General features: G+C 44.9%; 1 protein-coding gene across 5 annotated transcripts; it reads right to left on the reverse strand.

The window, feature by feature from the left end:
* Positions 1 to 4,622: 4,622 nt before the first annotated feature.
* On the reverse strand, positions 4,623 to 24,196 carry FERMT1 (FERM domain containing kindlin 1). Of its 5 annotated transcripts, none has more exons than XM_039717162.1 (16): positions 24,104 to 24,196; positions 20,975 to 21,122; positions 20,318 to 20,491; positions 18,605 to 18,838; positions 17,022 to 17,168; positions 16,259 to 16,472; positions 15,711 to 15,813; positions 14,427 to 14,534; positions 13,439 to 13,570; positions 13,251 to 13,300; positions 11,051 to 11,175; positions 9,902 to 10,008; positions 9,107 to 9,328; positions 8,317 to 8,441; positions 6,368 to 6,509; positions 4,623 to 5,263 (listed from the first exon to the last, which is right to left on the reverse strand). In XM_039717162.1, exons 2-16 carry the CDS (start codon positions 21,075 to 21,077, stop codon positions 5,090 to 5,092), a joined length of 2,160 nt encoding a protein of 719 aa, XP_039573096.1. In that variant the 5' UTR covers positions 21,078 to 21,122; positions 24,104 to 24,196; the 3' UTR covers positions 4,623 to 5,089. The 5 variants fall into 5 exon arrangements, with proteins under 5 accessions (XP_039573096.1, XP_039573099.1, XP_039573097.1 ...); XM_039717165.1 differs by having other exon boundaries at positions 5,090 to 5,263; positions 20,991 to 21,122; XM_039717163.1 differs by lacking the exon at positions 24,104 to 24,196 and adding an exon at positions 23,547 to 24,097 and having other exon boundaries at positions 5,090 to 5,263.
* Between the last annotated feature and the right edge of the window lie 689 nt (positions 24,197 to 24,885).

The following is a 24,885-nucleotide window of genomic DNA, read 5'->3' on the forward strand; positions in this document are numbered from 1 at the left end:
TGTGTACCACATGGCTTGGGACAGTTCCCTTCCTGCTACTTCTCTCATCATTGCTGGATAAGTTAAACTGACAACATAAACCATCTCCCACTGAGGGACCTGCCCCGAGCTGGGTTTTTCAGCATTCCCACAATTCAAACAGTAATTAGGTCGAGAGCAGAGAATAAAGTCAGGGAAACAGAAAGGGATGAGTTGATGGAGATTGTTCCAAAGTAAAAGAAAAAGAGTGGTTCTGTTGCTACTGTAGGACAACTAATTGTTAAAATTTCCAAGGAGAACAGTAGTCAGTGCTTTTCCTTTATCGGGGCAACAAAACAGATCCCTGACATGAAGGCAACACCGACCTGTAAACTTCGGTGCTAAAGTGCAGATAAAGGTCTTGCTTGCCCGAAAGCGTTGAGTCTGCAAGTACACATTAGGGAAACCTTATCTACTGACCGTGTGGGCCACTGTGTGCGTGGGGAGAGAGCCTTGAAAAACACCAGAACATCCACAGAACAGAGATAGGGGCTTCCAGTAGGACTCCCTGGAGCCACTGCCGTTCCCTTGGAGGCTGGCCGAGGCGCACACGTTGTTCCCCTGCGGAATGGCTCTAGGGCAAGACAGATGTTTTCCTAAATGAGGGGCTAATCCCGCACTGACCCGGGGCAGGCGGAGCGGGGCGGCCCGGCCCGGCACGTGCGCGCCCGCAGGTACCTGCAGGGCTCTGCTCTCGGTTCAAAGGGCAAACTGGGGCAGGTCCCAAAAATCTGAGGAATTCGGGATAAGGGGTGGAAACCCTGCCTTCCCTCAGCGCCGGCGCTCCTCTTTGGGAAGCTTTGCCTGGCTTTGTCCTGGGCTATTAAATACTCGTGTTTGCTGCCCTTAGCTCAGTATTTACAGACTGTGAATTTTCATTGCTTGTTTTAGGGTTGTTATCATATTGATTTTAATATCTTGCAAAAAATACTCCAGGAAACTCTGTGAGCCAAAAGCTGCCTTGGTTTTAATGAGTTCATCCTTACTGATTTAATTTTGGCGACTGAGTCGAGCAGACTGTCAGACTGGGAAAGTGGCTGCTCCTCTTTGGGAAGGTGGAAGGGAGGTGGAGGTTTTCTTTGCCCAGAGGCCCTTGATTTCTGAGTGATACAGGGAACCTGTTGCAAGAGGCAGAGCGCCCTCGGCAAATGAACTTTGGTTATTTTTATTTTCCATCTTTGTGTCTGCTTTTTTTGTTGGCCAGTTTTTGTGGCAGGTATTGTATTTTCCCATTGTATTACATGGTATTTCTTTGCTTAGCTGCAAATTCATCTGAAATATTTCTGCTATGGTGCTACATCTCACTGCCCAGGTACTGGTGGAGGTTTCCCAGAGCAGGCAGCAGCCTTCGTTCACAAGTTTCTTTGAAATATCTGCTAACAGCAGGAAGAGATTTCCCCTTTGTGATTCCCTTTGGCTTGTTCTCATGTCGCCTTTTATTCTTTTTTTCCGCTTTTCTGAGAGTTTCGGTGACAACCTGAGGGAGCAGTTAGCAAAGGCAGGCGTTCCTGTCAGCCTTTTCACACGCGCGCTGCAAAGAGCTGAAGCAGACGCCCCCTCCCCAGGGGCGATTCAGGGCTGCACAAAGCCCCTCTGCCCGCAGGAATTCTCGGGCTGAGCCCTGCATTCCTTAGTGACACCAAGATAAGCAGAGCGCGAGAAGGTGAGGATGGTACCAGGCTGTAAAGTTTAAGAGGTGAATGTTTTTTACTGGCCGTGATCCAAGTGATGGTTAAGAATGAAAATATCTTGAAAAAAAAAAATCTGAAGAAAGGCTTTTAAAGCCAACAAAACTGTTTCACAGGTCTGTCCATAGATCAAGCACAAGCAAGACGTTTTCCTACAGAGAAAGGGGAGAGAATGGAAGAACAAGATTATTTAGCCTGAGGTTTCAGAAAACGATGGGGTGTGTGTGTCTCCCAACCCAGGCTGAAGGCAGTGGTGAAATCCCTTCTGGAATTTGATGTAAGAGCAGCAGGATCCTCTGACATCGGCAATGCTTCACCCTGACCTGGCTTGGGTTTAATTAAGCACCGTGTAGAGAATAGGGTTGCAGCTGAGCTGAGGTGTAAATTTCCTAAAGGTTTGTTTTCATCTAATAACATTCCTGTCCAGGATTTAATCTCTGTATTGCAACACTCCAGGGCAGACGCCCCTGTCCTGCTTGCACTCATTCTGGGAAACCTCTCCCACATCTGGCACTGTGCAATTAATAACGTGGTTTCTGCAGCCCCCTGAGCCCGTGGTCTTAACCCTGTGTATAAATAGGTGTGATGAGCTCATGAGAGCCAAGGGTGATCAGCTTATTGCACAAATTGGGGAGGGTGTGGAACTCCACATTGTGCATTGAGGGAATGTCCGGAGCCTGGCGGGACGTGCTGGGTGACATGGGGTGGGATGAAAGATGACTCCAGGCTGTGGCTGCTGCAGGTGTCAGGCAGGGCAGGTTGGGCAGGCCTCCTCTCAGGTGCTGCCCACCATATCCAGCCTGGAATTGTGGAAGTGCAGGAATGCCCTGGGTCCTGCTTTCCCACTCCAGCCTCTCCAGGAAGGAGTCTTCCCACTGAAACCTCTCCTCTTTGTGGGAAGAGGAGCTGCAGTCACATTCAGCACTCAAAGCAGCTGCAGTTTCCTTTCCCACCTATTCCCCACCTATTGTGGAAAAGCCTTGGAAAGTGAGTGGGGCAAGGAAAAGATAGAGCTGAATGACCCAAGGAAATACGGAGAGAGGGCATCAGCAGGGCATCACTCTCTTAAACCTAAAATGGCAAAGGATAGGGCTTACAGCCAGCCGGGATGAGCTGGCAGAGCCCCTCCTTGCAAAGCAGCAGTGAAGGATTTCGTCGAAAGGCAGTGACACATTGGGTAAGATTGAAGGAGGGGCAGGAAAGAAAATGGAAATATTTGCTAGTTTCTCTGAAATCCCAGCAGACAGCTTGAACTGCAAGTGAACGTGCTTGTTTAGCTACGAAATGAGCAACACGCTGCTAATGAGAGCTATGCTCAGATTTCCCCTGTCTCTGCATTCCTGCGCTCAGGTCACGTAGGCAAGTGGCAGCCACAGGGCCTCCGTGCAGCACTCTGGGACAAGCTCTGCTCCGAGAGTGGAAGCATGGCTCTGCTTCCCAGGGAGCAGCCCACAGGAGTCTGGCAGTGCTGCTTGCCAAATGAGGGGCTGCATGGTCAGGATCCTCACTGCAAAGCCTAAGTGGACAGTGATCTGGAAGGCAGCTGTCTATGGAAGAGGTGCTGGCACTAATTATGAGCATTTAACTCTTCCATGGCACCCTTAGGCAGGCTTTAAATATGGCCGGTGTTTGGCCCTGGGGAGGAAAATACTTGGCTTGTGTCAAGCAGGTGACAAGTGGGTAAATTCTCTTCTGAAGGAAAACTGGCTGGTCCCTCAGCCCATGCAAGAAGTGCTGAGGAGGGAGAAGAACAGAGGGCTGGGAAGTACACTGTAATTTTTTTCTTTTTTCAAAATGTTAAGCCATGGTTTAAACTGCACAAACTCTGAGTGATTCCACTGACGTCCATTGACAGGGGCTGGGGAAAAGCAGAGCACATGGCATGAAAATCAGGGCTCTCAGTTTCCAGTGATGTTTATGGTGAGTGATTCCACTGATGTCCATTGACGGGCTGGGGAAAAGCAGAGCACATGGCATGAAAATCAGGGCTCTCAGTTTCCAGTGATGTTTATGAATTTATGCCGATTTTTGCAGCATCCCTTTATGATATGACAACACCTGCCCATTGTATTTCTTTAGATATGTGAAACAAGTTTTGGTTTGTCCAGCAGTTTCGTGAATTCTCCCGGTTTCACCCTGTCCTTGCTTTACAGGGTAGTATCAAATTTCATTCACTTCGGTGGATGTGTGCGGCTCCTTCCAGCAGGCAGAGCTGCTGGCTTCAGATCTGCTTCCTCAGAGACATCCACAGCTCCTCTGGGAAACCTGTGCCAAGGCCTTTCCACCCTCACATGGAAGAATTTCTCCCCAAATCTGATCCAGCCCTGCCCTCTGGCAGAGGGAAGCCATTTCCCCTTGTCCCATCACTGTGTGTCCTTGACAAAAGTCCCTCTCCAGCTCTCTTGCAGCCCTTCCAGGGGCTCTAAATCTCCCCAGAGCCTTCTCCTCTCCAGGCTGAGCACCCCCATCTCTGAGCCTGTCTCCAGAGCAGAGGGGCTCCAGCCCTCTGGGCACCACTCTCTGCATTTTGCAGCACACATGTGAAATCATTTCTACAGGCTTTTCAGATCCTCACATGAACGGCTTAGTTCAGTGAGATGTCAGTGAAACACAGTAACAGGGACAGAAATAGAAACACACTCAGAGACCTCTTCAGTAGTTTTAGATAGTTCCTAAAGCACATTTTTCAACCAGGTAAGTAACAATGTTCCTCAAAAGATGAACCTTTTGGATCCAGTTTTGCCAAGAGGAATGCTCTGTGTCTTCTCTGGCTTTCAGGGAACCACTTCAGTGGATGAAGGTGGACATGGGTTCCACATTTTTGAGCAACTGAGTAACCACTACAGGAGTTTCAATAGCTTAGTCTGCAGGACTTTGGAATGTTTTGTGTTCTCAGGGCAAGTGTTAGACAAACCATGGAGCTTTAAAATACATATTTATTCAGCTTTAGTTCTGATAAATGCTGGGCTCTTTAACAATGGCCAGTTTAACAATAGAAGTTGCCTGGCTGTAACAGAAGAAAATTCACTGTACCATATCCTCAAGTTACTTTTTCTGGATGCTTAAACATTGCTGCAATTAAAAATACTAGATAAAAAAGTTGTCCAGTGGCTAGACACTGTTTATTTAAAAATACTGAGCTGTACAAAAGGAAGTCAAAGATAATTAAATTTTCTCAAGTATTGATGATGGAGTTGCTGTACAGTATCCAGCAACTTCAGCTTCAGTATTTAACAAAAACTGTAAACAATTCCAGTCATAGTACAAGACAGACACATACACTAATTAGTAACCAGCAACTAACAAAACAGATATTTTTGTTTAATCTCTGGTAGTCCTAGCTCTAAAAAGAAGCAGGCAGTGGGAAGAGAGCTTACTTCATCTCATTCCTGACCTCCAGTTAATTTGTGGAACAGTTCTTCATCCAGCGTTTCATTGTGGTCCTTGGAACGCGTTGACAAGAAGATGTAGCCCCCAATATACTCATGGATGATTTTGCAGTCTGCACTCAGGCACGTGAAAGCAATGGACACATTCTGGTCAAACTCGATGGCAACCTAAGGACAACAGATGTGGCAAAATCAGACAGATAAGCTGAAAAAAGAGAAGTGTGGGAACACCGCTGGATCACAAATGCTGTGATAAAACATTACCTGCCTCTGCTAGCCAAGAGTTCTGGGTCTGCCGGATGCTCAGGGTGTTTGGCTGACTGGTTTTGGATTTGCTGCTACATCAGGGCCCTCTTGTGGTGAAATACTTTTGCTTGCTCAAGCAGGCAACAAAATCTTAAAGCTTTTTCCCAATGGCATATAAAGTGAACACTGGGAGGAGCGGGAATGGCACTCCTGACTCTTTGTCTAACGAATAATGTTTAATCTGTCCATTGTTATGTGCTGACCTTAAATCTGCCTTTGGGGTCCCGGTTTTGGTTTCCAGCTGCTGTTAGCTCTAAAATGCAGCTAACTCAGCTTAGTTGATCACTGTGGATTCTGCCTTTTTTGAGAGGGATTTAATGTAAACCTGACTCAGAATTACAGGCTCTGGTGCAGAGAGTACTGCAGGAGAGCAGTAGGGAGTGTATCTGATCTCTCCTGGTTCCTGCAAAACTCCATAGGCAGGAACAGTTTCCAGGCTGCTTCAATTTACATCAGGTCACACCAGTTCCACCCAGAAACCTACAATTTATACAGCTGGATTCAAGCTTTGAAGCCCCAAATAATGGACCACACATGGACACAGAGTTACAGGGCTTGCAGTCTCAGTTTGGGATTCCAAGGACAAACAGGGCTCCTGTATCCTCAGTCTGTAATAGAGACTGAACCACCACAATGTAGAGGAAGATACATGAGAGTTAAAATGATATTTTTACTGACAGAGCAGTAAACGCAACATGTTGGAATTCACCTTGGAGTCTCTATTTCATCCCATCAAAATCAAGAGCAACTTGTCAAGAACAAGCTTGGTAGGAACCTTTAAAACTGGTGACCTTTTAGTTTCTGATTTTTCACTACAGACTCCACTAAGAAAAACTGCAGACAGCTTATTTAATAACATGTCACAACACGTTCAAAATCTTCTCAGTGAGGTTTGAAAATATTTTCTGAAAGCATCCTTGAGTGTGTGAAATGCAAGGGCAGAAGGCAGAGCTGTTCCAGGTTTACCTGGCGGATTTCCCAGTTCACATTCCACTGCTTCATGTTGGAGAACCTCCACGTGGTGATGGGATCTCCTGTGGCCATGTCTATCCGTATCAGCCTGTTGTAGGACACCCCAAGCACATCATCCTTCTTGCTTCCTTTAAACCTGAAAAGAACCCAAAGCCTTTGAGCAATGATTTCTGGCTAGAGAAACATTTCAGCTGCTCTCCCCTGGAAGTGCAAAAAACGTGGGAAAAGTCATAACAGCCTGGGATTGAGGAGAGCTTGGACCCAGCTCTAAAACAGGATTTGTTATAAAGCAAAATTGTAGGCTGGTGAACCATGGTGTAAGATGGAAAATAAGGAAGGTAGATCTGGCTGAAATATTTTTATTTCATAGTTTCCTGCTAAAAAAATACTGTTCTTCACAAATGCATGAACTGGATTATATTTTTACTGGAAAAAATGCCAACAATAATTTTTGTTGCTTAATTTCTCTAATGTTGAAACATGTTCCTCTAGTTATATTAACCTAAATGATATAATCAAAACAACTGATATATACATGTTTTTGAGTATATCACATTACAAAATTACTGAGGCATTTTAACATTTCAACTTGCATCTGATTAGAGATGAAAAATAAATACAAAAGCATCAAAAACTCTGGGGGACAATATTTTTTGAGTTGGGAATAGGTAGGAACAGATTACTCTGGTAAAGAAACAACCTTCCTCTCTCTACCTTCATGCTGAAAGCTGGAAGAAACCTCATCTGCCTGCTGTGAGTATTTTCAGTATTTCTGATCCTGTTTGTGAACCTTCTCTCTTTAGATGCAGCCATACCTTAGGGACAAAATGTGACCTGGACACAATTTGTGCTTTGCTTAATGCCCCACTGAGATACTGCCCAGCAGTTTGCAGCAATTCACCACTACAAAATGCAGTTTAGGTGTTGGGTTTGTTTGTGCTTTTACCAGGATTAATGGTGACAGATGGGGCAAAAAAACCCCCTGTACCTGTGGCAGTAAATTCAACAGGGTCAGGGACCATTTTTGGGCACGGAATTCAGGGAGAATTCTGGCTCCAAACAAGCAGTGCTCTCTCAAGTGACTCCCAGGCCCAGTCTGGAACCTGGGACATCCAAGGACCAGCACAATCTCACAGTTCACATGAGGCTACTGGATTTTGGGAAGTCACAGTTCAATAATGCAGATCAGACTGTACCACAGATGATTCCTAGCCAGCCCTGGAAGGGTGTTAAACATAAATTAAGGAAGGTGCCTCTAAGTATGGTTGTGCCAGTAATTTTCAGCTTTTTGGTGTTTTGTCAGGAGAAAAGGCTGCAGGTCAGACCTCTGCTGTGTCCAAGGAAGCTGCTGTGAACACAATGGGACCTTTGTGCTCACTGCTCTTCCAGATTAGCCTTAAAAAGGGATAATTTGCTGTTTTCTTAATGAAGTACAAAATAAATTAGCATTAGCATTGCAATGAACAAGGGTCAGAGTGAGCACATCCTGCAAACCTGAGCACACCAATTAGACATGCATTTTATACATTTTGGAGAGTTTATGACAGTGAGAGTTTAATGCTAGTGAGAGGTTACTTCAGGCTGAACCCAAGAAGTCTGTACCAAGGCAGATGTAATGCAGAGTCTCACTGCAGGAATGGAGCTACTGGGTGCTACTCCTGTAGAAAAAAAACAGCAGGATGGAACTCACAAAAATTAAAAGAAGGCTGTGGGAGGAAAACCAGAAAATGCTCTTGGAACAGGGTGTCAGAGAACTGTCAAATCACTGAGCATGAACTCTTAGAGCAGCTTGATGTGAGTGAGAGTGCACTTACCTTACAATGTAGTAGGATAAACCAAACTCAGGGAGGGACTGCCAGGCTTGGATAAAACGCAGCTTGGGTCCTGCAAATCACTGAGCATGAACTCTTAGAGCAGCTTGATGTGAGTGAGAGTGCACTTACCTTACAATGTAGTAGGATAAACCAAACTCAGGGAGGGACTGCCAGGCTTGGATAAAACGCAGCTTGGCCTCCACCAGGGACATCTGGGATACATTTTGGTGGGCTTCCAGAATACGGGCAGTCAGCTGGGAAACACAGGAAGAAAGTTGTCAGCTGACTGGAGAACAAAAATCCTGCTGCTTTCACTAAATCAGAAATCATGAGGTGTGATGCTGTGTTCAAACAGTTTGCTGTCACTGTTTGTGCAGATGCAGCACAGAGGGCACCTGGGGACACATCCCAAGTGCAAAGGGCAGAATGCACAGCAAGGTCTCAGGTCTGGGTTGGTGAGGCACTGCCCTGGCTCCATCCACTGCTCTGGGGACCCTCCTCAGGATGGGCAGGCTGAGCTCTTGCACAGCAAAGCAGGACAAAGAAGTAGGTAGAGAGCAAGGAAAGGCTTGAAGGGCAAGAGGACACGAAGACCCTGTTGATTCAGATGGGAACAGTGGCTTGCAGTCCTTAAAATGCTTCCTTTGTTACTCTGGAGAGACTTTCAGGAACAGTGTTATCAGGAGCAGAACATCATGGATGACTTAAGCCAGGATATAGATGCAGGAGAGGTGCTTGGAGGTGCCAAAACACCTGTCCCTGTGTTCAGTTTGAAGAAAAGGCCTCTTGTCAAGGGACAAATGGCTCCCTATTGCAGGGAGTTGTACTGCATGGCTTCCAAATGCTGCTTTGATCCAGCCTCATCCCTGAGCAACCCCTGGAACTGCCCACGCCCAGCCAGCAGCCATACTCAGGATACCTGCTTGGACTTGAATTTTTTGGTATAGCGCGGTGAGACGAAGCACTCGGGTTTCATATCTACATTCTCTGGCTCAGAGGCAGCCTGGGAACACATGGTCCAGTTCTTCATCTGGAGGAAGGAAAGGATCTTCTGGACCTCGGGCTGGTAGGAGCTGTCGGCCATTGTTCTGCCCTTGGAGGCCAAAACACAAGCGGCCATCCACCGAGCGTACTGATCCTCCTGAAACACAGACAATTATTTCTTACTCTTCTTCCTTCCTGACTGGACTAGTTCCAGCTGCACCTGGGTTTTACATTTTCTAAGAAATCCAATACCCTGAAATAGATTCTCTTGGAAATTTTATTGCATGACTGGTTTTCACCTACTGAACATTTTTTACACAATTTGATCTGATACGTTTCAATAAACTGAAAACTAATGTAGATCCTTATCATGGTCTCCTCATCTGGGGGATGGGGAGAGTTCTAATTAAGAAAAAAGAAAACAAAATTCAAACTTCAATTCTCTGACAATATTGGAACAAAATACTGTAACTTTTTTTTTTTTTTTTTGATAGTTTGTTCTGTCTTTTTTCCTATTAGCTTTACTTGGCAACTGATGGTAAGCACAAGGTGACTTACTGTCCTTATTATGTATTTAACAATTATGTATTTGTTAGGCCACAACACCATTCTTAAACTTTCTAAAGATTTAGACAATAAACTCTCTGCAGCATCCTCATTTTTCTATACAAATTCTGGAGCAGGACAATCTGCCATAAGTTTTGAATTCAAATTCTCTCTTATTACTCACATTATCACATCTTAGATATACTTCATTCATGCCATCCGCAACAGGAATTAGTAATTTGATTCCAAACTTCTTTGCTGCAACATTTACATCTGGTACAACTTCACATCCTAGATCACAGGGAATCAGAAGGAAATTAATTTCTTTAATTACTACATCAGTAACTTTAATTGCTGTTTTAACGCTAAGGAACAGCACTTTGTGGCTGTTTTTCTTTGAGACTAAGGGCCAGGACTTTTGAAGCTTAGGCCCTAATGAAAGGTTTTGTTGCAGCTCACTGCCTGGTCTGGCTTGCCAGGGTGATGAATGCTCTGGGCTCAGGGAGCACGTGAGTCAGCGTGGAAGTGAAAGGATGGGAGTGCTCCCAAAACCTCAGCCTGATCTTAGGAAACACTCAGCACTCGAGATGGAGAGAGGAACTGGAGGGAGAAGCTACTTGGTGAGGTTCCAGCCACCCTGGCTCTTTTTCCAGGCATTCTCTGACCTACTGAGGATATGCAGACTGGGATGCAGAGCCATTTGCTCACAGGGGTCAATCTTGTATTTCAAAGGTTTCTTCTAGGATGGGTACTGGGCACCACTGGTTCCCTGATGCTGACCAGAGGTGTCCCTGCAGGAGCAGAGGTAGATGGAGGCTACACAGGGTGCACAGCCAGGGCTCCTCCTCCAGCAGCTGCCTGTAGCCATGGCAATCCCCCTGCACACACCAACAAGGCCCAGAGAAGGCCCTGGAGCTGTCCCTGCACAGCAGAATGCAGGGACAGCCTCTGGCATGCCCATGGCACCATCCCTAATCCTCTGCTGCCACTGTGTGTTTGCCAAGGACACAGGGGAACACTCCCTTTAATGTAGAGTGAAAGCATTTGGAAATAAAGCATCCCACAAGTCACATTCCCTACCTGACTCAGCTTGAAGAATTCAGCAGTACAGGGGATTCTACAAATAGGCTCTGATCATCCAGTTTGGGTTAAACTGTTGAATCCTTTCTGTTTAAGCCTCTTCTGCAGGTGCATTCTGCCCGCTTAGGAGTCTCAGGAAATGAAAAAGCTTCCAGACTAAATGCTGCTGTGCTTTCCTTCCTGACTCTAGCAGGGATTTGTTTTATTCAGTTCACAGATGCAAAAGCAAAATCAAAGAAAGGAGAATTCCTACCTTTTAGGTTTAGTTTCTCAATAGGTTCTCCCTGTGCAGATTCCTTGTTTTTAAAATAAGATATTGAAGTGTCTCTGAACACAAACCAATATGTCTTGATAGCTTTAAGTGCCAGCTTCTTGGGCCTGCCAGAAAAAAGAAATCTCATTTGTTTATTTCAACACAAACAAATTGCTGAGTCCCTCACAAATATTACAGAGCCTCTGAAATTGCATACCCATGGCTTTGGTTGGGGATGACACCTCTGTGTCAGGGAGGGGGTGGGAAATGCCTGGATCCAGTCCAGGTTATCCAGGTATGGACATGGTTTTTACCCCAGATTTCAGCTGAATCCCATCTATGATTTTTTCTCATTTATTTCTTCCATTACTGATCAAAGCCATTCCCTTCTAACAGACTAATTTGCCCCATGAATTCAGTAACACAAATGACCCCTGATAATTAACATGATTTTGCATCAGTTGTTCACAGTGCCTTATCTTGAATATCTGCACCCATAAAACCAACTCGTATTCATTGGAAGGAAGCAGAGATCAGCTTTTCTGCCTTAATCTGAATCATATCTAACACAACAAAATTCTATTTCTTCACTGAGTTTACAGAAGCTTTGTAGCCCTCCAGGAGAGAAAACCAGAGGTATTAGCATTTGAGTAGAGAAAATTTGAGTGGAGAAATACTTCACAGCTAGTGACAAAGGTCATCAATGAAGTGAAAAAGAAGAAAAAAAGAAAAAAAAATTCCAGTATTTCCCTTTAAATCTCAGAGGATGGTACAAAGATTATAGAACTAGCTGGAAAACAGTGATGTACTATATATGCTCTTCCTATACATATCTCCAGACCCTGTCTAAAAATCTTAGTTTAGAATCCTTTCTAGAAATGAAATTTTTATGTTTAAATTAAAAAACCTTGGATTTTCAAAACTACAAAATAATTTGGCTTTTAGTTTTCCAGTACAGCGACATTCTTCAAAAATAAGGGACTAGAAATTTTTTTAGACAGATAAAATTATTTTTCTGTCCCTGAAAAAGTTGCTGAAAACTTTTTAGAAAGCTTTTTCTTGTTATTTTTGAAAAAAATGTTGCAATTCTCCACAATACTGACCCCACGTGAAAGTAGCATTTACTGTGGTGCATACTGTGAATAAATAGGAATAAAAGTTCACCACAGGAACAGTAAACAGTGGGACATCACAGGTTTGCATTCAGCTTTACAATTAATCACATAATTATAGCCACAAAGTGTTGCTGTTTAAAGAAAAGTTTAATACCCTTCCTGGATTCTACAATGCCTTAGGCTTGCTAAGTGATTTATCATTTATATAGGAACTTTTTTGTGATGACAAATAACAGCTGAATGCTTATAAAAGCAAACTGTTCTACTGCTGGGGAAAAACAACTAACCCATTGTTAAAAGCCTTAATTCCCTTTAATCTTAAGCCACCTTCATAATAAGAATGTCAAATAAAATTCCAAATTGGAAATTAATAATTAACAATTGTTAGCAGTTACCAACAGTTAAAATTTTTCAGGTGCAGTTTTCAGTTCCCATACCATCTGTCAACGGATGAATCTGATAAATACTTGTACAACAGAACACTTTATCTTTCTAAAACACAAAGACTGTTTTGTGATAAAAGGCATTACAGACTAGAGGTCTCTACAGACATTTAAATCACCCATAAAAAAAGAGACTGCAACGGGATCACAGAAACCCATTTTGGTATTAGAAAAAACAGACTCCATGTTTGGTAAGAAAGGGGTAATTTGGATGTTCCTTTTGTTAAAAACTACATTTCCTGGGGTTACTTTCAGAAATTCTTCTCAGGGAGAACTGCAAGTTTCTTCTGGTTTCCTACTGGCAGAAAAAAAAGTAAATAGGATTGAAAAGAAAACTTAGGCTCTTTTGTTTAGAGATGATGACTGATGAGCACTAGGAAATACAGACAGCAGGGTCTTTAATAAGTACAAACACAGCTACCCAGCATCCCAGGAGTGGGAGAGATTTGCCAAGGAACATTGTCAGAAGCAGGAAGAGAAAGACTGGAAGAGAATATTATTAGGCTGGTTAGACCTATCTGGGGTATTTCTCAATTTATAACTGTCAGATGTACTGTGAGATTAGAATGAAAAACTCAAGAGATCTCTCGTAAGGTTAAGCTTTTGGTTTTGTATGTTTTATTGTTAATTTTAACAACTCACCTAACTAGTTTGAGATTATCAGCAAGTTTCGGGATGTCTGTGATGTCCTCCTAATAAGGAATAATTAGGAATAATTTTAGTACAATGAACTCTGTAATCAACTGTTAAAAAAATCAAGAACCAGGAAGGCTCATGAAAGTCAACAGATCGGCACAGCAAAGGGAATTCTGGGATCCCACAGGACATACCAAAATGTTACTTTTATTTCCACCTTCCAGTGTCACTTCCAGATTGGAAAGGGCGGCTTCTACTTCATCCACTTCCGATTCACAGGTGGAATCTTGTGTGTCTGATGATAATGATAACTTGCTTACATGGTACTAAAATAAAACATCAGCATCCAACAGTCAATACATCAATTAACAACACACAATCACAGTGTTTGAAAACACATCATTTGGTCTCCTGGGTCCTGGACAACTGTGTGAAGTTCTGCAGGAATCAGGGGGTTTTCCCAAGGAAACAGCCATGTCCATTGTGACTCCTGTGCAATAGCTGATGATGATCTCCTATTTTAATTATGAGTATTTGTATTCCTTTGCTGAATAATTGCCCCTGTTCTGGGAGGCTGTTACACTTGGATCCCTCACCTGCCATCCATACAAGGTGGATACTTGGAAGCAAGGTGCTGTGGTGCTCTGCAGTGACAGGCTGTGAATTCTTGTTAGCTCCATTTACAGTTAAAAGGAAGGAATTTATTATTAAAGCAAGTTTGTGCTTTATTACCTACGGTCAGAGACTAAGCCATGCTCAGTCATGTTACATTTCCAAGTACTCCACAGTGTCCCTATCCTCACATTGTGCTGTGGCTTTTTTCCTGTCTGTTGGGAAATGTTCACAGGGCTACACATGGTGTATTACAGGAATTTTCAGGAAGAAGAGGTGAAGGGATAGTAGCTGCTATGGGAAGCCACACTTTATACTAATACTGACAGCAACATTATATTCTGAGCGCAGATAATGTCAGTAAATGTTTCCATAGTTGTGTGAATAATGGTGTTAGTGCTGCTACTGAATTCAGTTGCTTTAGCTGACGGACACTGCTGATTGCTTCTCACCCCGAGAGCAGACCCCCAGCCCAAGCAGAGCTCCTGGCCTGGGCTCTGTCCTAGCCTTGTCCTAAGCTGTGCCTGCCTCTTGAGGGAACAGGTTTTGCAAGTGGGCTCAAGTACGTGCCTGCAGCGCGGCGAAGATGAGCATCTCCTCCTCGGTGCAGTCGATCTCCTCCAGCAGGATGGCCCAGCGGGCCTGCTCGTAGATCTGGTTGATGCGCACCGCGTCGTACTGGGGGAAAGCAACAGCGCCCACTGGGGACCTGAGCACAGCCCCCAGCCTGCTGCAGCTGGGCTCAGCCACAGCGCTTCCTCCTCCACCTCTGCCCCCTCATGCCTTGTGCCAGCTCGGGTGGTTGTGTGCACGGTCCCAGGGCTGGCTGAGCCTACACAAAACCAACCAGGAGCCCCTGGCGGAGGCAGAAGGTGAGACCCAACCTCCCCCTTTGAGGCAGGAAGCCTTGGACTGGTGTAACCAAGATGTGAAACCACACTGGGGAAAATCACATGGCATGGCTGACTCGAATGTGACCTGCAGAACTCTCTTGTTCCTCACTTCCTTTCTTCCACTCTTGGCTTTTTCACTTCTGGTTATGTCTGCCTTTGCACTGGCTTGAGATTTGCCAGATCTGCTTTAATTCAGTATCCGGTTTTTCAATAGTTAGTGTTTCTTATTATCGACTTGGTTAATAAGCAGAAGTGACTCACAGAAATGTTCAAGCCCCAGAGCTGCAGAAATGTAGGTGATGGGAGGGTAAACCTTGGAGTGTGACCTCCCCAGCAGAGGTGAGATATTAGGTTGCCTGAAGCTCTTTTGGGTCATTTCATCCCATGGCTCCAGGGCTGGCTGGGGCAGAGAAGGCAAATGTTTGGGCTGCTGAAGTTGAGACATGCACTTGGATTTTAGTGCAGGTGCTATTTCACCCAAAAACATGTCATGTAAACTGGAAAGTGCCCTGATTTCTTCTGAGGGCTTCAGCCCAGAAAAACTGTGAAATTCAATGAGCACAGTGCAGTATTAATGTAATTTTAAAGCCAAATTTCAAAAACAGGACTCCTTACATCATTTAGGATACTGCTAGTCTAGTCTTCCCCTTAATTTTTCCTGTTAAAAGAAATGCAGAAAGTAAAGCAGCCCCTCTGGAAATAGGGATACTGTTTCTGGTGCTCTTCAAATCCCATCTTTAAATTTAAGATCTCATTTCATGTGAGGAATGGTGATTCAGTGTCCAGAGGGTAAAAGTGCAGCTGTAGCTGAGGGAGAGAAGCTGAATTTGATCTCTCTGAAGGGCTTCTTACAAATCCTAGCTAAAATTCTACACAGAGCTGTATATATTCTATATTGCTGTACAGCTCCTTAACATGAAAGCAGGCAAACAACGAATAGCAATAAAAACAAGGATCTTACTTTTGGATTCAAATCAAAGAAAGTGTAATATTTAAAGCGTAGAAGAAGTTGATCTTCCTCCTGAACACCTTGTTCCATAAGTGATCGAGATGAATCCAGCCAGCTGTGGAAGAAAACAACCCATCTGTACAGGAGAAACCATCACACCTGCAGAGCTCCAGTGCAATTGTGAAACTAAAGTGGGAACACCTCTAATTCCTCTAAATCTAGGGGAAATTCAGGTAACTCAAGAAGGTGGAGCATTCATATAGACTTCCAACTTCCATTTTCTGTGTACATACAACAAGCAATGTTTATTTGTGCAGAACTCAGCCACCTATTTTTAATGCAAAATTACTGAACTTATCCACATGTCTCTTTCCACTGTCTACTTAAAGCCTTTGGAGATTCCCACGCAAACTGTCCTTTAGCTGTGCCCACTGTGCTTTAGCTGTGCCCACTGTGCTCAACTGAATTTGCCTTCATCTAACAAGAGACTTTAGCCCAGAGCCTGCACAAGGACATCATTGCTGATTTTAAACCCAAAGGATCTCAGAGAGGCACCTTACCCTGCATTGAGCTTGGCTTTGTCAGCCAAAGTCCGTGGCTGGTACATCTCTGCCAGCATCTCTGGGGAACACGTGGGATGACTGAGGGCCAGGATGCTGCAGCTCTGCTCAGCTGAGGAACCATCACTGAACCAAGTAATTGTGGAAGCAGCTGGTGACCCACTGACAGGATCATAAATGGGTGTCATGGTCTTACTGTATAAACCTGGATTGGCTGCAAGTTAAGAGCATCATGTTATTGCCATGAAAAATGGTCCCGTCCACTGCTTTCCATCATAAAAACCAAACCCTTTTCTCTCAAGACAGTCTCCTATCTCTGCTGTTTCCAGCTGGTCTTGTCCTTGCACAGGTGAGCAACCTCAGGGACAGAAATGCTCTTTGTTGCTCTGTGAGGTCTTAGTTGTGTTGGGCATGGGAAATGCATGTTTTCAAGCCTTTATTCCTCATTTTCCTTGCAGGCTGCCAAATTTAATGAATATTTTAAGTGTTGTCCCCCTTTTTCAAAGGGCAGCAGCAACATCTTATGTGCAGTGCCACAACCTGTTTTCTAGTGTGGCCTTTCTTATGTTCATGGAAATGAACACATTTCTAGAGACAAGAGGGAAATACTGACACATTGGATATTTTCTGAAGCCACTGATTTCAGGCCCACTGTGTCTCCAAGACCATCCTACATGAAACTGGCCTCCTTTGTGTAACAAAGAATTTCTTCCTCCTTTTGACTTCCAGGCAGAACAATAAAATCACATTGATATTTCATTACCTGGTAATCCAGAACTCACTGGAGAGTTGCACAGGTTTAAAATATCTTCTGTAGGTGGTTCTTTACTGTTCTTGTCTTTTTTCTTTTTCTTTTTGAGTGTGCCTTCTGATTGCTTCAACAAAGAGAGTTCTTCTGACCGCCTGATATCTACAAAGGCAGTTTGGGAAGTGAAGCAAGATGATTACACCCAAAAGAGCACCCATGGTTGGTAACAGCATTTCAGGAAGCTTCATGTTGCAATCTGGGCTTTATTTTTAGCAGGTTGAAAGTAGAAGCTGTGGAAAATCCACTAATTCTATAATAAGGCCAAAGGCTTTGGGCTGTAAGAATGAGTTTGGACAGGATTTAAATCTCCTTTTGTAGGAAGTGTAACTGCATTTTAGAATGCCAGGAAAAAAGCTCTTTCTCCCTAACAGCTCTGCAGTCACCTATAAGCATAATAACCTCTGTGAAATATCTAAATTATGAACAAGCAATTGTAATTGAGGCTCACACCTTTTATTATTCAGTGTCTTTCTCATACAGGATTCTGTCTTGGTTCTCACTGTTCTCTAATGCACTACTAATCCAGACAGGTATTTCCAGTCACAAACCTGGCACTTCATTTCTGAAAAACACTTTTAGCCTGGGGTAAGCAAAGACATTTTTGACAGTATTCACTCACTCAAAGTTACAGTGCTTCTGTACTGACTCAATGTGGAGGGAAAATGTAGGAATATTTAATTTGGCCAAATGCCAGTTGGACAATTATGGCATCATTATATCAGAGCTGTTAGGTATAATAAAGACACTGCACCTTTCACAATCTACTGCTAGGAGATGAAATCGAAAGTGGTTCAATAAGAGGCAGTAATTCCTTCTGAAGAGGAGTGTGTTAATGGACTAAGCTTTGAAGATCTAAATTAAGATGAGGAATTTAATCCCTATTTTACCCTAAACCAAAGGGATTTTGAAGATTGCTTATAGACTCAACTGGTTCCCATTGACTACAGGCACACAGCTGGCATGCTCCAAACGTTCTGCCTGGAAATGCTCTGTTATAGGGAAGAGTGGGGGACTCAGTGCTGTGAGACATTCATGGGCTGGGCTGGGGTTCTTAGGTGTGCCCTGACCTGAACAGATCTGGGCATACAGAAGTCTTGAACATTTAAAACATGCTACATCTGAAGTGAACACATAGAGGCAGAGTTGGATATTATTAGTGAAAATAGGTGATAAATCAGTTGACACCAGTAAAATTGCCTGTGGTGAGGGCTGGTGTAGGACATTGATAATCTCATGCTCTTAGTCAATGGCACAGAATAATCAGGACCAAGTCCTGCTCCAGGAGGACAAAGATTCCCAGAAAACTGCCAGCTTTGACTATCCAGTACTCCCGCAGCTCGTGGGACACATTCCTGACAGTGCTCAGTTATCACAGAGACTAAGGACCACTGACATGCACTGCATACTGAAACCACCAAAAACCTGTCTCAGATTTCTCTTTGAGCTAAACAGTTTTGTGAGCAAGGACTTCACATCAAAACAAAGTCACCCAATAAATGCTCCAGCTTAGTTGCCAGAGGAGATTTATCTTTACTTACTGAGCATTTTGCAGATGTCACTGACAGCCCTGAACACCATGGAAGAGAAGCTGACTTTCAGTCTCACAGTCTTCATGTTTGGCAAGCGAAGCCGCAGCATTTTGTGCTGGGTAGTAAAGATCAGCTTAGCATCTGCTTGCACCCCACATTTATCCAGTGTCCAGTGGGTTTTCAGAAGCCAGCAGTTTTTTTGTTCCCACCAAAAAGCATAGTCTGACCAATCTTGTGCTATTTCTAGGAAAATACAAAATGGTTACTAACAAACTGTGGAGCAAATGTACAAAACACTTGGTTTGGAAACAGGTCTCTGCAACACACAAATGTTTTAGATTAAAGCAGCAGCAACAGGTCCCAGCCTAGACCCTGTTAGCTGATTTCTTGTAGCAGTCACTGGGAACCAAGTTTGTTTTCCCTGAAGATCTGACCTAGGTGCTGACTGTGGCACTGCCTTAGTCTTGTGGACATCCACAAGGGAAGAACATCTCCTGAATCTGGTGCTACATATGGTGCAGTGCTGCTGGGATAAGGACTAACAACCAAGGGTTCCAGTTCAGAACTTGTCAGTGCAAGCTGAAAATCCTCCTACAAAATCTCCTGTCACCCAGACGGGCACAAGCTCTTCCACAGCCTCCTGGCAGCAGCACTGAGCAGCTTATCTCTGTGTTAAGAACCAGCTTCAAGTGCATGTAAGTCTTGGTTACTCACAGCTGAGTAGCAGCACATGCACAAGGAAAGAGATAAAAGTATTGCTGCTTTCAGTTCCATGGGAATTCCAAGATTAGATAACTTCCCAGGTGTCAATATGTAGTGGCAGGTAAAACTTCTGCATGATCTTGGCCAAGCTGTTTCAGTCTTTGCATCAATCCTTGATCCTCATCAGCTCCATGAGGCAGAGGCTATTCCTCAGCATGTCCATAACACAGCAGAGCCCTCTCCTATTTTGGAGTCCCCTGGTAAGAGCTGTGTCTCAAGAAAGCTGCTGACACAAGTCAGTTACATATTTGCTTTAAATATTAATCCAGAAAGCTTTTCACACCAGCTGAGTATTTTAAAAAAAACAGTGAAAAATTATCCTTCTGACTCAGTGGAAACTCTGGCTAATATCAGTTCCGGCTGAACCACGTGTCTAAGTGTGCAGAGAGGGTGACAGAAGTGATCTTAGATTCCCCATCTGTGCTCCCCTGCTGTTCCTGTACACAGGGGATTTTACTTTTCACTTTCTAACTTTGACTCGGCTAGTCTTGGCTTTTCCCAGCTCTTCCCAACTGTATTTATGCAATAGACAACATGGCTCAGACTTAGGCTAGAATGCCACAACAGCACAGAGACAGGAATTCTGAAGTGCCTTTCAACAACTGATCCTCTCTGACAGCCACGGGTGGATAACAGGCACCACCTACCTCTGCTGCCCCCCAAACCACACACCTGTACCATCCTTCTGGAAAGGCAGCTGAGTCGTTAGCCTGGTTTAATTATTTTCATCTACTGAAAGGCAACCCCAAAGTTTTGTTGGCACTATGGTAACACAGAGGGTGGAACACAGGAAGGGGTTCTGACCACAAAAACCCCTGGGTCTGAGAGCTCCACACTCTGTGTGACACAGAAGTGTGACACTGTGTGACACATTGCAAAACACACAGAAGCCTTTCTGCAGAGAGGGAAAGATGCACATATTATTTAGCAACACTGTAAATGAAACAGGTCTTTACTCACTGATTTTTTCTACTAATTTCAGCATCAGTCCTCCAACATGAAGGTCCCCTGTGACCTGTAGTGGAATTTCCTTTGCTACACCTTCATGTTGATGATCAACTGTCAGCAAGAGGTCCCAGGTGTGCGACCCATATTCAGTTGAGGAAACCATCTTGGGAAAGGTCTGTGTAAGCTCTGCAAAACCAAACCAACCAAACAAACAGGATGTTTCTCCTCCATTCTGAAACAAACACATTTCTCCACAGCCTCAACATCATTCCATGCTGCCAGGATTTCACAGCAGCCTTGGATGGATAACACTTCAGAAGTGTTATCTCGTTACCTCTGAACTAGACTCTGCTCCTGCAACTGATCTTGCAAGATAGGAATGTGGGATTTTTTGGTTTTGTTCTGTTTTGCCACACCCCCAACCCAGATGCCTCCATTTGAGTAGATAAAGCTCAGTTTTAGCTGGGTTTGCCCACCATCCAGTGCCAATCTACCAGCCTGGACACTGCAAAGCCTGCAGTTGTGGGATCTGCTTTGGCAATCTGTCCAGTGAACAAAGGCATTTTGTTGATTTGAACACTTAGGGCTCTAATTTTTACTGCAAATCAAAGGTTACACTTGCAGTTCTGCCAGCTTGCTCCCACAGGACCAAATCCAGAGTAGTTTTACCTATTTGGGTACATACAAGGGGAGACAACTTTAGTGGCTCTCTGCCAGCATTATCCAGACACAGATCTGCAGTTCCTGCTGACTTGCACAGGGATGTAGGCATGTGTCCTTCTCAGCAGGGTGAATCGTCTGAGTTCCCACCAGGCTCCTGCCAGGACAGGTGAACAGTAATCATGCCAAGCCAAACTAGAGGAGACGCTCCAAGTAGAAGCTTTGGTTATCATCAGCTGGCTTCTGCTGAAGAAAGAGCTTGTAGGCATAAGGTAACTGATGCTGCAGGCAGGATTTGTGATATTTAATCAGTGAGACAGCTCTCTGTCCTGACAAAGGCCTTTGCACTTGAGGCATAGGCACTAAAATGGATGAATTCAATTTATTGCAAACTTTCAACAGCACACGAGAACCCAGCTCACAGACTCTAGCTGAAGGGGCCCTACTCAGACTGCTTTTAACACAGAAAGTAACTAAGACAGAAGGGGTGCAACAATGTTACAGAGTGTTGTAGATCTTCTTAAAAACAAGAACTTAGTAATTTAAAACCTGATGCCAACCCCACTGATATAAAATTTGTCATCAAAGGGATAACAGAGATAAAGTGGTAATGACAAAGTCGAATAATAAGGAATGTGATTCCAAACATAAAGGCAATGAAAATGTATGTGTTAAAGATTAGATGGATTTCCCCTTAAACAAATGACATTATAAATGAATAATCTGACCAGCTCAAAGCCATCATTTTAGAGGGAAATCACCTTACCAGCGAGTTTCACTGAATCATGCCAAGCCAAACTAGAGGAGACGCTCCAAGTAGAAGCTTTGGTTATCATCAGCTGGCTTCTGCTGAAGAAAGAGCTTGTAGGCATAAGGTAACTGATGCTGCAGGCAGGATTTGTGATATTTAATCAGTGAGACAGCTCTCTGTCCTGACAAAGGCCTTTGCACTTGAGGCATAGGCACTAAAATGGATGAATTCAATTTATTGCAAACTTTCAACAGCACACGAGAACCCAGCTCACAGACTCTAGCTGAAGGGGCCCTACTCAGACTGCTTTTAACACAGAAAATAACTAACCCAGAAGAGATGTAACAATGTTACAGTGTTGTAGATCTTCTTAAAAACAAGAACTTAGTGATTTAAAACCTGATGTCAACCCCACTGATATAAAACTTGCCATCAAAGGGCTAACAGAGATGAAGTGGTAATGACAAAGTCGAATAATAAGGAATGTGATTCCAAACATACAGGCAATGAAAGTGTATATGTTAAAGATTAGATGGATTTCCCCTTAAACAAATGACATTATAAATGAATAATCTGACCAGCTCAAAGCCATCATTTTAGAAGGAAATCACCTTACCAGCGAGTTTCACTGAGATGGGGCTGGGAGTCCACCCTGAAGTTCCAAAATTACAGACACACACAGAGAGCCCGAAGTCAGAAAACTGCAGCTTCATAACTGTGTGACTCCAAGAGGCCAACTCACACTGTGGAGCAAGCCCTGCTGTTAACTGGGTTCTTGCATGTGCCAGCCTACACCTTTACACTAAACAGTTACTAAACCAACAAGAGTTGGTACTTGTCCAAGAAGTTTGCTTGGCTTGCCTTGGTAAATAAAGGCATTGTATTGGACACTGGGAACACTGCCTTTCCTGCCTCTGGGATAAAGGATTTTGAATTTGTGCTGCTGTGTGCACATGGATTTAAGAGCTTAGGTACGCACTAGACTGGGGGCACCCATGGAGGGGAAGGGCTGTGGCTCTCCTGAAGCATCCAAGACCCAGCTCCCGAGCTGGTCTCCCAGGCAGGTGTCATTGCAATGTATTCATAGCAAGACAAAAGTCCTGACTTTATGAGCTGGTCTCCCAGGCAGGTGAGGCACAAGTGCAGTACAAGGTGCACAGCACAGCTGTCATTGCAATGCATTCATAGCAAGACAAAAGTCCTGACTTTAGAAAAGTCAAAATGCCCCTAGCCGTGCTCCTAAGCATCAATAAACAACTTCAAAAGTAATCCATGGCCAAAGGATGACAATGATGGGATTTTATTTCAGGAGCACAGGGGTGCAGTCCAGCAGATGAACTCTACTTTTGCCTACCCTTGTTCCACTACAAACCTTGTTACACTATAAACCATTAGTTACAGAAAGGCAGCAGTCTCATCTGCCCTCTTGGGCCAGCAAAAACATTTAGGAACTCATCTGAATTTTTTTTGGACGTCTTTAAATTAGGTTTTTCTTCCCAATCTAATTGTGCACACAAATGCCTGTGCTGACACGGGTGAAAATGAGCAGCCCAAGGGGTGGGTGAAACCCCTTCTTTCACTGCTTGGACAGCCATGGCCTCAGTGCACTAGTCCTGGCACTCATCATTCCCTAAAGCCGCGCACCTCCCCACTTCCTCTTCAGACCAGGAGGTTTCAGTTTGAAGATAAGGCAACACAAACACTTGTAAATCTACTGGAGTACGCAGCACAAACAAAGCCTGGTCTGAAAACGGGGCAAGCAAAGCGACCAGGACAACGAACCCCTCAGTATTAAACCCCAGCCAAACCCAAACCGTCAGGGCTCCACACCTCACAGCCTTCAGGTCAAGCCTGGATCTGCTCGGGAACGCGCCCCAGCTCCTGGGCTCCACGTGGGAGCTGCAAGGCCTGGCACGGGTGGATCAAACAGGCCAGAAACGTGTCCTCAGGCTACTGCTGTCTCCACTCGGGATTTCTGCGGCGCATTGTGGCCAGCGCAGCTATGGAAAAGCAGCAGTGCCTCTACAGACCGAGCACTCCGCAGATTTTAGCCCTTACAGCCCTAAAGTTCAAACGCTGAGCGGGAATGGAGCAAGATGCGAATCGCGCTGGAGCCAGGCGCTAACGAGGCGGGGTTAAGGCCAGGAGGGGTCCCGTGGATCTCCCGGCGCAGCTCGCAGGGTGCCTGAGGGCCCCGGCCCGCAGCGGCAGCGCCGCTTGCACTTTGAGGAAGTGCCGGGCGGCCTCGGCCCCGCGGAAGGGGCTGTGAAAGCAACGAGCCCTGGCTGTGGGCACTCCCGGCCCGCCGCAGGTGCCGCGGCGCAGCGCGGAGCCGCCCGCCGGGGCCCCGTGCCGGGGTCGCTCCGGCAGCGCCCCGCGCTCCTCACCTGCCGTCCCCGCCGGCAGCGCTCCCCTCGCTCCCGCGCCCTTCGCCGCCACCTGGCCTCCGAGAGACGGCGAGGGGAGGAGCGGCATCCCCGGGGGGACGGCCCTTCCTCCCTTCCCTTCCCGCCCGCGGTGGGACAGGGCGGCTCGGAGCGCTGTCCGACCCGGCGGTGCTCGGGGTCAGCCGCTCGCACCACCTCATCCATGAGCCCAGGCCATGGAGCAGCTGCAGGGGCTGCTCTTACAGGTTTGAGGCTACCCGGAGAAAATCGGTTCAGAGGGTGCAATAGCAAAGAACAGAAAGGTGTGTTTGTGAGGTGGGGATGTGTTAGAAGACGAACAGCATAAAAGTGGGTTGAACTGATAGGAAAGGGGCAAAAGCTTCTCCATGGGCCAGATTTCCACAGAAAGTCTTTCTTGCCTTATACACGGTGGTACAGTGATAAGGTAAAGCACAGTGGAAAAACTGTATCAATGACAGAAAAGAGAAACAGAGAATAAAGGAAAAAAGTCTTTCAGATTAAACTCATATCTTGGAAAAAGACTGCAAAGATACAAAGAATGAATCTTTGACACATCATGGGAACCAAATACTCTCATGAAAACTATGCAGTTGTGAAGTCGTCAAACCACAGATAATATCACAGGATATTTGCTCCCCTAGGCTTGCTCCCTGAGCTGCTCTGCTCGTGCTCATCTCTTTAGATTGTCTATGCATGCACTTGTCATATCAGACATCCTTGGAGACAGGACCTTGAGAGCTCATGAAGACTTTCAGGGCCTT

Source organism: Passer montanus, unplaced genomic scaffold, assembly GCF_014805655.1.
Source record: "Passer montanus isolate IOZ18808 unplaced genomic scaffold, ASM1480565v1 scaffold37, whole genome shotgun sequence".
Lineage (NCBI taxonomy): Eukaryota > Metazoa > Chordata > Aves > Passeriformes > Passeridae > Passer > Passer montanus.

Bases quoted from the DNA above. Each gene is read 5' to 3' on its own strand.
- FERMT1 (XM_039717162.1), bottom strand. From the start codon at position 21,077: ATGCCTACATCCCTGTGCAAGTCAGCAGGAACTGCAGATCTGTGTCTG. The intron at 20,492-20,974 runs GTAAAACTACTC...TTGGTTTTGCAG, and splicing joins CCTTGTATGTACCCAAATAG to AGCTTACACAGACCTTTCCC. The intron at 10,009-11,050 runs GTAGGAATTCTC...CCTGTGATCTAG, and splicing joins TGAGAAACTAAACCTAAAAG to GATGTGAAGTTGTACCAGAT.